The sequence below is a fragment of the Mirounga leonina genome, unplaced genomic scaffold (assembly GCF_011800145.1).
Source record: "Mirounga leonina isolate KUSES-001 unplaced genomic scaffold, KU_Mleo_1.0 Mir_125, whole genome shotgun sequence".
In the NCBI taxonomy this organism is placed as follows: domain Eukaryota; kingdom Metazoa; phylum Chordata; class Mammalia; order Carnivora; family Phocidae; genus Mirounga; species Mirounga leonina.
In genome coordinates, this window is record NW_023270305.1 from 28,500,291 (window position 1) to 28,516,937 (window position 16,647).

Genomic DNA, 16,647 nt, shown 5'->3' on the forward strand with positions numbered 1-16,647 from the left:
GGTGGTCTGGGGTGGGAGGGAGGAGCTTTGGGTACTGCTGCCCCTGATGCTGACCTTCCTCTTTGTCTAGCACCTGTTAACTATGTGGGTGGTAGAAGCAGGACAGGGGGTCTAGAGAGCCAAGAATGGACAGGCACGATTTGTAGCAGCATCTTGGAGGCCCCAAGGCGGAAGAGAAAGACCATCTCCAGCTTTGCTACCTCTATCCTGGTCACATGGCTGAACCTCAGACCCATTCGTTCCTGAGAGCAAAATGTGCAGCGGGGAGTTGAGGGTCCTCATTTCAGAGTGCAAGACACCTGGGAGAGCCCATGTGACTGTTCCAGTCCTCTGCAGGAGTTGCTGGGTCCCTAAAGCCTGAAGTCTGGGACAGCAGCGAGGGGCCGTCTGGAATGCCAAGAGGTGGACTCGCCTTCCCTGCGCTTACACAAGATTGTTCCAAGGGACAGAGATGAGAGTGGAGGCTCCTGCTGAGGGAGACACCCGAAGAAATGGAGACTGTTTTAAGTAGGAGCGTAGGGGTACCTTGGGCTAATGCAGATAGTGGCTCTTACCATCTTTTCTAAAAAGAAAAGAAGAAATGTGACTGCACTGGAAGCGTTGTTGCATGCCAACCCTTGGCAGAGCGTGCAGCATCGCTTCATGAGCAAACGGACACAGGAAGAGAAAGTTCTACATTGCAGACCGCCCAACATTGTACCACATTCCTAGCCTTTCCCCTTCTGGGAAAGTGGGTGAGACACAGTGTGGCTCCCAGGCTTTCCAGGCGTGAGTCTACAGAAGAGCCCTTCTCCAGCATCAGGAAGGTTGCTCCTGTCATCATAATGCTGGGGTTTCTCCCCCGGAGCCTCGTCTTCTCCCTGTGGTCACATGGGTAAACTTGCAGATTGGGTCAGCCCAACCCAAAGACCCCAAGTACTGTTCCCCCAAGAAATGCCATCACACTGGCCTCTGGGCCCCTGAGGCCCCTAATCACCCCACTGGGAGTGTGTCACTAAGAAAGCTGTCTTGAGAGGACTCTGCCAACTCAGTCTCTGAAGGAGGTGGCAGTGTATGAAACTTTTGTGACAAATGACCCGAGAGTTCTGTTGCTCTGGGAAGAAGGGGACAAGTGGAAAAAGCAAAGTCTAACTCCTGCATGATACCTGCTCTGTGGAGGAGACTGTTAAGAACAGAATTTAGCTGTGGTCCTTGACCCAGATGCTAAGAAAATGTCACTTATCCCTAGAGCCCCAGTATCTCGGCTGACTGTAATGATCACTGCAGCCCCCATCTGTGGAGGGTTTCCCCTGGGCCAGACCCATGTCATGTCTTCGGTCTCCACAACAAGCTCACAAAGCCCGTTGAGAAACAGGCTCAGTGGAGGAATCAATTGCCGAGGATCGCATCCAACCAAGGGCTTCACCCTCAAGCTGGCTAACCCTAAAGCTTTGCTCGGAAAAGCTTTCTAGGCATCAGATTTTGAGGAAAACCCTCCCACTACCAACGTTCCGAGGGCTTTCCTTCCTACAGATAAACACCAGAGGCTGGGAGTTACAGCCTTCTTGAACTTTTGGAGATTTCTCTTTGTGTATTTATTGAACACACACTTTCCTACATGAAAGTCGGCCTGTACTGGTTTACACTACTCTTAACCGTGTTTGTCTCCGAATAGTGCATCTTATATTTTCCAACTCACCGGTGTTCTGTGAGGATGAAATGAAAAATCACGTGAGGAAGCACTAGGGCCCTGTAATCATGAGGGCAGCTAACACCTGGGGAGGACTCAGTGTATCAAGCCCTGTGCAAAAAGTGGGGGAGGGAGTATCCTTTAATCCCCCACCAAGGCAGTGAGGAAGGGGCCACTGTCTATCCAATTTCCACCTGAGGAAGCTAAGCACAGAGAGATTAAGTAAGTTGCCCAGTGTCACACAGCAGAAGGAGGATTGAAATCCCAGTTGACTGCTGCCATCTGCCCACCTTGTGGGGCCCAGAACTGCTGGTTGGATCTGAACCTGGTTGCTCAGTATTGCTAAAGAGGCAGAAAAAAGGAGCACCCCCCAAACTTGGGGTGTTCTCCTTTATTCCCCATTGTGTGATTGAAAAATGTACCTTATATTTGTACTGCAAAGATGTGATCTGCAGTCCACACTGATTTTACAGCTCCTGGCACCTAAGTAGTTTCAAAATGAGATTAATCAGTACCCATGCTGGCAGGTGAAAGCAACACAGAAGTAAAAAAGAAACAAATTTTTTTTTTTTACTGATGAACTCTGTACTGTGAGTTTTCCCGCTAGGAATATGATTAAGAATAATACCTTCTAAATTGTGAATTAAAAATAGGAGCATTGGAACTCTTGTCTTGTCATAGCAAGTCTAGGTATGATTTTCTATTTTAAAAACATGATCCCATATCCCATATTCTAAAGCTAAACATATTTGCAACAAACAAATTTAAATTTAGATTTTAAAGGACAACATGTTCTAGTCTCACAAAACATTTAGCAAATAACCTTTGAGTTCACATGAGCCACCCACACAAAAACCAAAATGAACTCAGAAAAAAACATAGAAAAAGCAACTGTCTGTTGATAACCAGATTTTCTTTCAGCTCTCAGTTTTTTTGTCTATAAATAATCTGTATGTTTCAAATGTGACCATTTTTTTTTTAAGGTGTCTCCTGGCCTGTTCTCACTTCAGTGTGTTTTAAAAACAAGAAATGACTCTGTAAATCATAGGAACTATTGAGTTTTTGGAGGGGAGATCTTTAATATACATGCTCTTCAGATACCGGAAGTGTCACAATGAAACATTAAGATGATATATCCTTTCTTTAGGGCATCTGTTTATCTTTTATGAAATCTGGAGTTTGATAAATCACCAAAGATAAAAGCATCATTTTTAACCTATCTTAGATCCCAAATGTCAGGAGGAAAAATAGGGCTCTGTCTCCTCTTTATGAATATACCTCTCTCTTTGCTTGAGAGTTATGGGATTTTATTTGCAGAGAAAACATAATGCTCTACGAACTTGAAAATGATGGCTTTTACTCAGTAATGTGAGAACCAAAAAGGAAAAAAAAAAAAAAAAAAGCATCATTCGATCCTCTGAGATATAATCAAGTAACAAGTTTAAATATACACTTAAAGTGGCCTAGAGTATTAGATAGGAAAGTGACCACAAGATAACTAACAGGAAGGTTTTCGTCCCCTTCCTTTACTAACATGTAGGTCCCCTGATTTGCTGTATCAAAATGGGTATTGAAAACTCAACAGGGGAAGTTTATTTAACATCAGGGTAAGTAGAGATGGAGGAAGCTGTTTATTGTGATTTTTTTTTTTCCGCTGAAAAATCCCTTGGAAATTCTCTCTTAATGGAAGCCTGGAAAATAAAGAAATTCCCACAGATTTCTCTAATTATGGGGGAAAGTGCTCTGTGCCCGAGAGTGTAGCAAAAAGCTCGTGTGGTAGAGCTCATGTCTAACCTCCTACTGCTGTGATCGTGAGGGTCCAAGTACATGAACCAGAAAGTAAGCTGTTCACAAAAACATAACCTGGCAGAAAAAATGACTTTTTATAGTGTTAGAAATAGCCGTTTCTTAATATGTAATGCAGTTTCTGGATGCAGTGAACATTAGAGTTCCTGGTCTTGTGCACATTTGATAGTTCTTCATTCCTGAGAAGTTTAAGAAAATTAAATTTTATGCAAACCCATTCTGGGCCATGGACAGGGTGGTTGAATTTTTCTGATAATTGCCACAAAAAGCTTTTGTCAGCAGTTAATTAAGGAGACACTCGGGTTCTGATCTCTGCACCAGAGGTGCCTCAAGTCCCAGCCGTGCAGGACCAATTACAGCTGTGAGCACTTGACTTCAGTTTGCTTTGATTGTTCTTGCAAGGAACATGAAGACTGTGTCAGTCCTAAGGGATAGGATCGAGGTATTGCGTCGGATTGTGGGACAAAATGGTGGGATGTCCCATGGAAGCTGAAGCTTGCTTCGTCTCTCAAACTCTGATTGCCCCATGGAGAACAAGCATTTAAAATCTGGTCCTGCCCCACCTGAGTCCAGCATCTATTCAGTTGTCCTTCAGAAACAGTTCGGATGTAGAGCACTCTTCCTTCACTCCCTTATTCACCCATCCTCGTCCAACAAGCATGTGTTGAAATGGGCTGGGAACTGTGTAAAGTTCTGGGGATGAAAGATCCAGTAAGGAATGACCCCTGCTTTCAAGGAGCATTAGTCAAAGCTGGATGACAGTTTCCATAGACCAGATGCTCTGGGAGAACTTGGGAGAGACTTAAGTATGGGGTTCATGTGGCTCCCCATTAAGTGCTCGGCGAGGCAGCCAGCAAGGATGGGTAAGATTTACCTATATTACAAAGGTGGAAAGGGCATTATAAGCAGAAGGAAGAGCAGAATGGGTGGTGTGAAATTCATGGATGATTTGAGAAAGCACTTGTGGTATGGTGTGTCTGAAGGGCAGGGCGCACGTAGGGAACAAGAGTCAGGATCCCACAGGCCTTTGTGAGCCTCGTCTGGGAGCTTTCACTGTCCACCTCCACAGTCAGCAAGGCTCTGGGAAAGATCTGGAACAAGGGAAGGCATGACCAGATTGGGGCTGTAGGAAGCATTTGCGGCTGTGATGTGGACATGAATTGTGATCCAGGGAGGCCAGGCCAGGCTGTCCAGCACGCATCTATGAGGATACAAGCTGAGAAACGGTGGTGGCAGGACTGGGGGTGGGGGGAGGCCATTCTGGAGACATTACAGGAATCTACAGGACCTTGAGAGTGATGGGAGGTGAAGGCTGAGGTGGGAGGAAGCGCTAAGGGTGATATGGGGTGGGCTGGGCTGGTTCTGGCACCAAGGTGGAGAGAATAGGACCAAATCCAGCCTGGACGTGTGCAGCATGAGGGAACCTGGGGCCTGTGAGTAAGCCACCATGATGGGGAATGGCAGAGAGGCCTGAGGACATAGAGATACCCAAGTCCTGAGCATAGCATTATGTTAAATTGAGAAGCGAGCCCTTCAAAATAGAACATCCGGGTTGATGCCGCACCCCAGATGATTGCTCACGGCTGTCATGTCCATTATCTTCCTGATTTAAATGCTATATCTGGAGTCCACAGCTCTTGGTTTTCCAAAACTGGTCAACTCCTCTTCATGGATCAGTGTGGGGGGGGGGGGGGAGTGTGACCTTCCAGCTGAGTGTCACTGTCGGAGTTGTCTTTCCAACAAGGGGTCTGCAGGTGGGAGGGGCAGTCCCAGGGGGAAGGCTCTCTGCCAGGGAGAAGCTATGGCAATAGTGGTCACCACTGGTGTCCACCTTATAAGCACCCATTGGCCATGGTGAGCTGAGGGTCACACTGAATGAGCAAGAGAGTGCCCCACCCACCTGAGGGTGAGCAGCCTCCCCACACATAGGAAGACTGCAGGTTCCAGAGAGGGGAGTCCAGAAGAGCTGAGCCTTCATGTCTTGCTGAGCGAATGGCCACACTTGCTCCCCCCCCCCCCCCCCCAGGGTGAAAGGACTCTATCTGGGAAGTTAGTGACCAGTGTGCTTGCTCCCTCTGGTGACTGTGTGCCTGACCTGAGCCAGAGGCCACAGCTGGCTCTCCTTTGAAACCAGCTTCACAGGGAAGAGCCCCAAGAAGGAAGATCAGATGGGTATGTGATGTCACAGGCATGGAGAGAGGGGAGCACTTTCTTCCCGAGGCCCACACGCTGCAAACAGGGTTTGCCCCCCCACCCCACAGCCTGCCCCTGCTCCCCGCAAGAAGTGCCCACATCTAGCACTTGGTAGCCAGTTATCCACATGTCACTCCCATGGCTCAGACTAGTGTCAAGGATTCCAAGATGTCAGGGAGGACCCACTGCTGTCCCCATCCAGGGCCTGGCCAAACGGACATGTTGCCTGTGGACACAACTCCTACAGATTTCAAAGGAGTAGGGGGCAGGGGAAACACTTGGCAGTTTATTTGCTTACAGAGTTTTCAGGACCTCCTGTTTGCAAGACTTTGGGCTGGGATGATCTATGACCCTTCTCAGTGTAGGGGAGGAATAAGATATGAGTACGTGTGCCCTGCCGGGTGGAATGTGACAAGCCCAGAAGAGGTACAGGGAGCTTGCAGACATCACAAGACTCTGAGATGGCTTCCAGAAGTTCCCTCAGTACTGGGTCTTGAAGTGTGAACAGGATCCCCATGTTGGAAGTGTGGCAGGGCATTCCGGGAGGAGGCTACAGTGTGGACAAACATGAAGGTGACAAAGTGAAGGCCTTGTTCAGGGAATGGCAAGGCCTCTATTCTGCCAGAAGGGAAGTGTTCGGGGGAGAGGCCAGGAAACAAAATTCAACATTGCAAAAGTGGGCTGAAGAGGGTCGTGGGGTGTGCTGAACGCTGCGTGACAGCACTTGGCCTTTGCTGGGTAGACAGTAGGAGGCCAATGAAGGGACAGAGCTGGAGAGTGACCCTCACACCCAAGCTCCCTTGAGGGAAACTTCCCTGGCTGGGTTACACTGGGGAAAGAGACCCAGGGCGGGCATGAGCAGAGGATGAAGAACAAAATATGGGAGTGTGACCAGCAAGCGAGAGGACCAAGACCTTCAGTGAGGGGGTGGCCGAGAGGGTTGAAAGGAGGGTTTGCACTGGAGAAGCAGAGGTCCCCCCTCTCTGTCCAAAGGCTGTCCCTTTGGAGGTGCTGTGGTCCCAGTACTCAGGCAGAGACTCAGTTACAGAGAAGCAGAACTGGTCTGCCTGGAGAAGAGCTTGGGCCCTGTGAGCTCCCGTCGTGTTCCCAGACATGGGCACGGAGCCGGGGGCGGGGGGCACGTGCCATGTTCTGCCTGCTCTCTGGAATGGATCATGTGAGCCGGAACAGGATAGGGGACCAGGCAGGGAGCCGTGGCACCTTGCCTGGCATGGAAGTCCCCTGCGGGCCAGCTCCACGCCCCTTCACCACATCTCAATGGGCAAGAGGCCAGATCTGCCCCAACTGCTAGTTGCCAAGAAGTTAAAAGCCCCTGCTCACCCTCCGTGTTGATTCTGAAAACAAAGGTAGAGTTCTTTCTGCAAAGATGAAGCTCTTTTTTCTCTCTCTCTCTTTCAACATTTCCCTGTTATGTTGTGATGAATAGGTGGGCGGGGGACTTCAGAGGTCTGGAGTGATGGTTCTACAAAGTGAGCTGAGAGCAGACTGTCACGCATACGTGAGAGGAGAGGGCTGAGGGACAGCCACCAGCGTGCTCCACATTGTGCCATAGAGCAAGGGCGGCACCCCTGACCAGGAGCCTCGGGGGTGGGTGCCGAGTGAACCTGACTTCAAGGCTCCCAGAGAGAGGCAGACCTGAGCTGGAGATGTGGGACCCACCGCCCCTGGTGCCTGGGAAGCTTCAGCAAGGGAGGACACCACTCCCAGAGCACGGTGCCCAGGCCCCAGGGTCCTCCACTGTCACACTCCTCCAGGTGGAACCTTCTGTTTAGGGGTAGATGTCAGCCTCCATATTTCTGCAGCCCCTAAGAAGAGGCTGGTTTCCTTCATTGTGAAAGCCTCCTTCTCCTGCCAGATGAGAGACGCAGCTGGGACCGGTGTCCTCTTTCCAGAGATAGATGGAAGCACCTGGCTTTGAAGAGGTTTGGATGAGCCTGTGTTTTAGCATCAGGTCTTCATTCTCCAAGCCTGCCCTGCTCCGTGTGGGGCCCAGGGGAAGTGTATAAAACAAGCTGACAAAGTGTTGAAGAAAATATACTCTGTCCTCCTGCCTGAACAAATGTAGCTTCATTCATCCAGAAGGCCAGGCTCCAGTCTACAATTCTCACACTCTGGGAAGTTTTGTGAACTCAGCAGCATGGGGAGAAGCATCCCCCCTGCAGATCCCTGACTATTCCCACCCCCAGATCCATCCCACACTCTGTGGACCCTCCAATCTAGAAGCCCCAGGTCTGTGTCCAACCCTGCCAACAGCTGCTCCTTGGCCACCCCATGAGTCTAGGGATACACACACAGTCCCAGGGAAGAGACTCAAGCTATAAACCCAGGATCCTGGGTACCTGGAGAAGTGGGGTGTGGACTCCAGGCAGTTACTCCCCCATTGCCCCATGGGGAAGGCTGCAGACAGAGGGATGGCTGAGCAAGTCTCTTTAAAGCTTGGCACCTGGGGCAGGACCCCAGTTCTCCAGGACCCTGTCATGGGGATTGAGAGAGAAGCTGAAAGGATATTCCGAGATAGGATTTCTGAGCAATACAGCCCCTGATGTTATCTTTAAGGTCACTGTGCCTGTTAACTTAGCAGGAGTTCCTCAATCTTACAGCCATACTTCAAAGGGAAACATAAGTTTAATGCTATTGTGCATTTGGTTTGTCTTACTTTCCCCCCTTATTTGCATCAACATGTCATAATGAAAGATATTCTAGGTACAACCATTTCCTTGTTTTAGGGATCTCCCGTGTTGCAAAGTCCTGTCTACCTTTCCAGAAATGGCTGCATGGGTAAGGCTGTTGGACTCACCTACGAACCCACGGCAGCCCATATTCACAAGGGGAGACAGAAGTATTTCATGCTGGCCTGTAAGTTTTGTCTCCCAAACTACCATTTTCTTACTTCATTTCCTTACTTGAATTTCTAACTTACTTCATTTTCTTACTTCAATCGGGTCACTTTTTCTCGGCTCCCCCCGCCCCCACCTCAAAGCGACTTGTTATCTCAAAATCTGTTGTTCTCCCGCTATTGTCAGGCCAATCTCTGTCACACTGAGTGGAAGGGTTGAACCAAGGGAACTTGACTGTCCTCAGACAGGTGGAAGCCCCCCCCCCCCCCCCCCCCCCCCCCCCCCCCCCCGGGGACGACAAAAACAAACCAAAACCAAAAAAAACGAAAGCATATAAGGTATCCCCCCCCCCCCCCCCCCCACTGCTGGAACTGCACTGGGGACACTGAAGAGCAGTTTAAACAATAGACGTCGAATCCAAAACATTTCACCCAGAGTCTTAGAAGGAGACTCGCACCGCGGCCATGAGCCTTGAGTTTGGCTGCCGGCCTTATTCTCACCAGGCAGTCAGCCCCCGTTGAATCAGCAGCAGGGGTAGAGGAAGGTAGATACCACAGATGCTTTCATTTTTAGAGGGTTTGGTTTGTTTTTTTCTTATTTGAAAGTCGGGGAGGGGAGCGGGAGGGGAATGAAATGTGAACCTTGTCGAGATGCTTCTGAGCAGGCCTTGTCGGTGAGTTAGGTAGCCTGGGTGCGGTGGCCACACAGGCCTGGCGGAGAGGACCTGGCTGTGTCTATGCCCTCTCCCTTCTTTGGGGATTTGGTAGCAATCAGAGTGGGGCGAGGTGAGTGGTAGGCCCGCTGCTGGCATGAGAACGTACGTCCCACTGACATCTGAGGCATGGGGAAAACAACTGGGCAATCCGTGTGCTCTGCTTCTGTTGGTGCCCTGTGGCCAAGGTTGGCTCTTGTTGCTTGTGTAGACGGGGTGACAGGTGCGGGCCTCACGAACTCAAGCCAGCCAGTTAGGGGCAAGCTCCGTCTGTGGGGCCCTGTGTTCCCACAGGGCCCTTCAGTCCAGTTCCACAAAACTGGGTGGCGACTTTGGGCACGTTGGACACGACAGGGATAGACCAGAGTTCGGGAAAAGTCACAAGGCTGTCTCTGGAGGCTCCTTCCTCAGACAAGGCAGCGTGTGCACCTATCAGCCAAAAAACAATTTAAAGAGAAGAAGCCAGCGTGTAATGTGTCCCATCAAGGTATGAAGCCGGGAAGAAGTCCGTGTGATGGGGAAAGAGAAAGCTTCTCCGAGGTGCAGAGTGGGGGGGCCAATGCCGTGCCTGACACTGTGCCTTGGCCTCTGGCCACTCCTTTCGCCCTCACACCACCTCCACAAGGCAGGCGCTGGTCTCCACAGGTGACTATAGGAAACTGAGGCTCAGGGAGAGCATGTAGTTCGTCCAAGAACATGTGGCTGGGAGTGGCGGTAAAGACCACGCGTGAGGTCTGTCTGACTTTGCCTTGACTGGCTGCGCCCAGAAGGGTAGGGTTTGAGCAGATGGGAAGAAGACAGAGTGGATCGTGTGGCCAGGAACCCAGCTGTGGATTAATGATAGCGAGGAGCTGGCGGCGGGGGGCGGGGGGCGGGGGTTGCACCAGGGAAGAGGGGCTGAGATGCAGAGGGGAGGAGGTGCGGGCAGAGCCCTGGCAGTGCGAGTTTTCCTGTGGGCGCAGCAGTGGCCACAGGGCCAGGAGAGGGGGGCGGGGCATCCAGGTTGGGGAGCGAGGCAGAAGCATTATGCAGTGTCAAAGTGGCACCTGGGCCGTGGGAAAGGGGTGCATCGGGGAGACGTTGTGCAAGAAGCATTAGGAGGCTCAGTGACGGGAAGGAAGAATCAGAGATCTGGGCCTACTGGCTGGTGGATGACAGTACCACAGAAATGGGAAAATTCAGGGAAGGGTTGGCGGGGTATGGAAGTCCACTGGTTCAAAGAAACAGCTGTCGTGCCTGGTTGCCACGTCTTGTGAACAACTAAGTGTCACAGTGGAGTCCAGCCATAGACAGTTGGAGGTATGGCACTGGGGTCACCACAGAGGAGGAGAGGTGAGGGCGAGAATCCAGGAGCCCCCCAAGGCAGCAAGTAGCAAGGGTTTAGATTCCAATGGCCTGTGCTCAGGAAGATTCCAAGTCACAGCATAAACCTTTACCAAATGAAATAGCCACCTTCAAAAAAGGTTGTCTAAAGAAAACCTAGCACCTGAATTTGTAGATTATTCTTGATTCATCCTCAGACAATAGAGTTCAATATTTTGTCACACCAAAACAGAGCCGATGACAATGTTCAGGGAGAGGGGTTGTTGCTTCCAGAGTCTTCCATGGCGGTGGGGGGTGTTTTGAATCGGTGAGAGCAAAAGCATTCGTATGAACTCAGCCTAGCCCGGGTTCTTATCTCGAGCTGAGTTTCTGTTGAGCTCCTTTTATGGGGAAAGTATTGTATTTCAACTCTTAACTCTTGTAAAATTTTTTGATTGTTTAAAATAATTTAAGATTCTATGTAATTACTATTTGTTTTAGCCCGTTGATGACTGGGCGGGCATATATATGTAAAGCAGGCAACCCTGACCCCTCTCTAGGTTCTGAGCACACTTTGACTGGATCAGAGCAAACATTTAGATGTGGAAAAAATCATCAGTACAAGATACAACTGATAAAAGTTAAAACTGCATAGAGTGATTTAGTCATAGATAGAAACTGTCTAAAGATTTGTGTTTAGGTAACATCAGGTTAGGTAATTACCTAACATTAGGTTAAGTAATTAGGTAACATTGAACACAACACAAAAAAATTACCCAGACAACGCTTGATGAAAATTCATTCTTGATGATATAATTCTCTTCAAAATATCTGTCTTTGTAAACATGACATCCAGACATCCTTGGGGTCAGAACAATGGAATGAGGCCTTCCCTCAGTCATGAGACTGGGTGTAGCTCTGCCCACTTTTGTGGACTCTGTGGAGGTTGGGCTGGACCCCAGGTGGTCAGTGACTTTGAACGGTTGGATGGCAGGCCTGCAAGGTTCCGGTGGAGGGCTGGGCTTTGCTCTGCTCCAACGCAAGTGGTGGGACTGTGCCCAGCAGACGGTGGTGAAAGGTTATGGCAGGTAGAGAGTGAACACTGCTCTGAGTCTAGAAATAATAGGCTCATCTAGATGGTTGACTAAGTTAAACCCTTAATGCCTGTTAAACAAGTAGATTTAAATCTGAGGGTGGTAGGGACTCATGGGAGCATTTTTAAAAGTGAAGTAATATAGTCAAAACAGTGTGCAGGGAAGGCAGTGTGTGGTTTGGAGTTTTGTTTGACCAAAATAAAAAGGGGGTGCCCACTTGTGTGGGCTTTTGATGGGAGCCAGGCCACCGTGACAGAGAAAGGGAATGTGATTTCTGTAAATTGTCTAAATTAATATTCCTAGAGCTTTCATGGCCAATTTAAATGGATCGTTAAAAGGTTCTTGTTTTCTGTTTTTGTGAGCTTTCCTGAGTTTCTCTCTGCCATTCTGTTGGAGAAGGATGGTTGGGGAAATGTGACTTGAAATACGTAGGGGAGTTTGGGGGATTTGCTTGAGTCAACACTGGGGACCATTATCATGTTCACACCAAGAGAGGCCTTAAATTCATGGGAATCACGACAGAAGACTGAGACAGAAAATCTACCACAGCCAAATTTACAAAAGCAGGTGGTTCTCTAAATGGAGATCACACGAAACAGGGATTTGGTGTGGTCTTCGGGGGACCAGCTGGTCATTGGTGGCAGAACGCAGGACCTCCTGGAGGTCTAGGATAGAGTTCGGTTGATGGGCATGACCCTGTGCCCTGATGTTGTCATCCCAGCTCGCAGTGGTGCAGAAGTCACCCACTCCGAGGACAGGGAGAGCTCTATCTATCCCATCACCAGGGAAAGATGGGGAGTAGCATGCCCCCTGTATCTGTTATAACTACCATGTTCCTCTCCACACCAGAGGAGCTCGGGGGCAGAAGGGAGGTCATTCACCTTTCCTGTTTCTTCCCTTCCAGTTACGTTAGAGCAGTTCTGCCTGGCAGTGAGGAGCTGTCCTGACCAAGAGGACCAGTCTTTGTTCATGAAGGTAGGTTACCAGACAAAGTACTGATTTCCTTAAAGGCTCGCCGCACTTTTATTGCCCTGAGGAGAGTTTCATTTTTACAAGCAGGAGTAAATTTATCATCCCTGAGTTCTGGGCTCCGCGGGGATATACTTGTCATCGGCGGGTAGGAGGGTTGCTGGTTAATGAGCACAACCGCCGTCCGTGGGGTGCAGCAAAGTGACAGGAGAGTGGGTGTCAGCTACTAGCAGGGAATCTCTTTAATTCTCCAGAGGGCCTCGTTGGTTCTATTTAAGCTTATCTGACAGAATCTTGATTCTTTGAGCAGATTTATGAGGCTTGGCCAAATTCCATGACTCTCGCTGTACTTTTTAATTAAGACAAAGGATTCCATACGTTCTGTGTCTGCCACATCCTCGCTTTCGTCACCGTGGGGAACGCTACACAAATGAGACTGTTCAGATTAACCACTGGAGTGGGCATCTTATGTCATAGATTCCTTGCCCTTGAGCGGAAGACAAACTTCGCTCTTTCTGGGTAGCAGTTGTTTTATTTCCTTCTGAATGACAAAGGGGCACAGGTGTGGTATAACCTACATTTAGGTTATACCTCCAGGTGAGCCCAAAGTATGAGAAAACTTGGCCAGTAGCCTGAATGAATTTAATGAAAACTTTGCCTTGGAAGGCAGAGAGCCATGGATACCAGCAGGTCACGAAGGCACACAAACACCTTTCCACCAATGACTAAGACTCATGTTTTCACCTAGAAACCATACTTAGAGTGACCTTGAGACATATGCATTTCCATGACGTCACTTCAATTCTGTACCATCAGGAAACCGTGTGGTCCAGGAGCTGTATCTCTTACCTAAACACCATACCAGGTGTCCTCCAACTTTAGAGATGGGTGGAAAAAATAGGGCGTCACTATAAGGGATTTCCAACTCATTTGCCTAAGGTGTGATATTTTTGGTCTGCCTTATTTTTTTCGAAGCTTTCAGTGATGTTAATTTTATAATAAAGAAGTGCTGATACCGAATGATGGATTTGTCTGGGAGACCTGCTCCACCAGAGTCCTGGGTATGCTACGACGACTTTGAACGGCTTCAAGTCATGCACACGAGCTTTTCTCAGTATTTTGAGGTTTTTCACAGTTAGTTCTCAGTCTCCTGACCTGACACCTATTCCCCAAGGACCTTTCCTCCCTGTATTTCTGTGGCCTTGAAGCGGCTCTTGGGCCCCAGACACTCACTGCTTGACCCCCGGTCACTATTCAAGGTGACAAGAGCACAGAACCTCTTAGCCCTTCCTTCCTATTCTGTCTAGTGTTGCTTCTGTGTGCCAAACACACTCCTGTGTGCTGCTTGGTACTGCTGGGGACGTGGGATGCCTCAGTGACTCTGAGCTTCTCTACATCTCTAGCAAGAGGGTGGAAGGAGTTGCCACCAAATCCTGCTTCTCCTCTCAGTTTCTCACCTCCCTGCTGACTCTCCTACTGCCCCAGCCTGGCTTCTCTGGAACATTGACTCAGAAACTAGCAGGTGCAGGTAGCAGAGGAAGGTTAAGATAGCCTGAGGTGTCCTGGAATGTGCATGATCTCCAGGGACATCCAGTCTTTTCTGTCTTCCCTGTTGGTTTCTGCAAAATGTACCAGGGCGGCCAAGGACGATGTCTGTGGGTGTTTTCTCAATATTTGCAGGTATTTGAACAGGCATCATCAAAGAAGTTTCACTGAACAAAATGTGTGCTCAGTTCATATATACTGAAACTATTTTATGATTTTTTTTTTCAGGGGATTGAGGTTTCTAATGTCACGTATCAGAGAGCACTACGTGGGTGTGACAATGGTGTGCAGGATTTTTGTAGATGTTATGTGGGAGAACTTGCTCAGGGTGACAGGAGATCATTTTGATTACAACCAGCTTACAGTCTACTATATGTTTACTGGGCTGAGCTCTTCACTTTGAAGATGATCTGCAACAAACTTCAATATTTAATTCAACTTCGTTGGGTGACAAGTTGTTGGAGGCAAAAACTATAGCTCTGAACCAAATACGCTGGGTTTTTTTTTTTTTTTTTTTGAATGATATTTGCATGCAGTGCTGTTGTATCTAGAGCCTTCATCTGACAACCAAGAAGAGTAGAAGAGAGAGGAGAAGTGACTCCCCACCCTCACACCGCTAATTAGCAGACAGCAGAACTGGGAACAGAAAGCCAGGTCTCTGGAGCCTCAAGCTGGGCTTCTTCCTGGGACCTCCATCCAGATGAGTAGATTCACAGAAAAGTCTACCACCTCACCCCCTCCACCACACCAGAGCCACATGGGAGGTCAAACTGCAGTGAAACCACAAAATCGCTCTTGTGGCTTGTCTGGTAGAATCGCTCTTGTGGCTTGTCCCTAAACACACCCCATTTGTTAAGAGGACCATGAGATGGAAGGGAGCTGGCTTCCTCATGACTCAGTTTCCTCACCTACCAAGTAGAGGTCAAGGCTGTTACTGACTTAGACTTTTCCCACCACTGCACCCGTGTTGAGGGACTAGGAAAGACGTGCCAAGGGATAAGACAGCGGTCACTAGGGTTTGCCTTTTTGTGCGATTTCGCTATAATTTGAACCAAAGAAAAGATTTCAATTCTATAAAGTACTTATGTGACCCCATTCATGTCCATATGTACCTGTTTCTTCACTCGTTCTTAGTTCTACTGGCCATTTAGTCTCTTCGGTCTTCTGCGGTCACTGCCCCGGACAGCCCTGTTACCCCTCAGCTCCAGCCCCACACCCACTCGTGCCCGGCAGGTCTGAACCTCACGTGTCTTCGTCTTCCCTCCTCAGCCTCAGATCTGCGGCACAGCCTGTGGCTCCCTTGGCTCTGAGGCGGCCATGTTTCACGAAGTACAGGATTAATCCTCCACAGCATCTTTCAGAGCCATCCCTTTCCCTCTCTCCCAGAACAGAGGACCTGGGCCTGACCCTCCAGGCGCAAGGCTGGTCCCCATGCTACTGGAACCCAGGTGTGAGCTTGGGCAGGTCACTTCTATCTCTTTTAGCCCAGTGTCCTCTTGTGGTGAAAGAGGAAATGAATTAGATGACCCGCCAGAGACCCTTCCAGCATCCACACTCTTTGAATCTATGCCTGGACATGGCCAACAAGCCTATGTCTCTGAACACACTTGAGAATGGGCCGGCCTCGACTGCCTGCCTCTTTCCTTCAGGCTCAGCAAAATCAACTTTCTCAGAATCCCCCATCTACTTGTCACTCTTCTGGATTCATTTCCAGCCATAGCACTCTCTCTCTCTCCTTTGGCATAGGGTGATCATAGAACTTATCAGCCAAATCTGGACTTTTTTTAAAGTGAAAGGGGGCACTGCTGAAAATTAAACTTGGGTGGCTGGCAGAGACCGTGACTATCCCAGGCAAACCAGGGCGTTTGGTTAGCCTATTTTTGAATCAAATCCAAAAGTCCCTCCCTCAGTCAAAGGCTCAAGCTTGCCTCATATTGCTTCGCTCTCAGAGTTGGTCCAGATGCTCCTTGTCCCCACTCCCCCCACAACTGTCACATCTTAAAAATTGTGCTCTCCTTTCAGTGATGGAAATTGGCAAGAAGAAAGACCTCTTGCTGCCAATCTGCACTTGGACCTTCATTTTCTAAATCAAACATAAATGATCACACTTCCTCATTCTGTCCTCCAGGGAGTTTCTTACACACCTGGCAGCAGTCATTTCCAATTTGGGTAGGAGACAACAGCCCTAGCGAAGATCCTCACTGGGACAAAAACTTCCTGAGGCAATCACCTGCTGTGCCTCCCTGCTTCCCTTGGAAAAGCGGGAAGGATGTTCAGGGGAAAGTGGCCATTTCCCGGGAAATGCTGCTCCCCCAGATCAGGAGACAAGAGCTCGTTGAAGAAGCTTTGGCTGATCTGTTATAACTGGGGCAAGGCAGTAGAATCAGCCTTCCCCACTCCAGTGATGCTGAGCGAGTGCCTGGAACATTCCTCACACTGCAGCCTGGCTTAGCCTCTCTGCCTCAGCGCTCTGGCTAGGATGTACCATGTGAAGATAAG

The 16,647-nt window shown here is 49.2% G+C and overlaps 1 protein-coding gene across 1 annotated transcript in view; it reads left to right on the plus strand.

The window, feature by feature from the left end:
- The window catches only part of ACOXL (acyl-CoA oxidase like), a 322,912-nt gene that overhangs the window by 254,904 nt on the left and 51,361 nt on the right, over nt 1-16,647 (plus strand). The window contains exon 16 of the mRNA XM_035001042.1: nt 12,539-12,609. Within this exon, the coding sequence (XP_034856933.1) occupies nt 12,539-12,609 (71 nt within the window). The remainder of the gene's footprint in view (nt 1-12,538; nt 12,610-16,647) is intronic.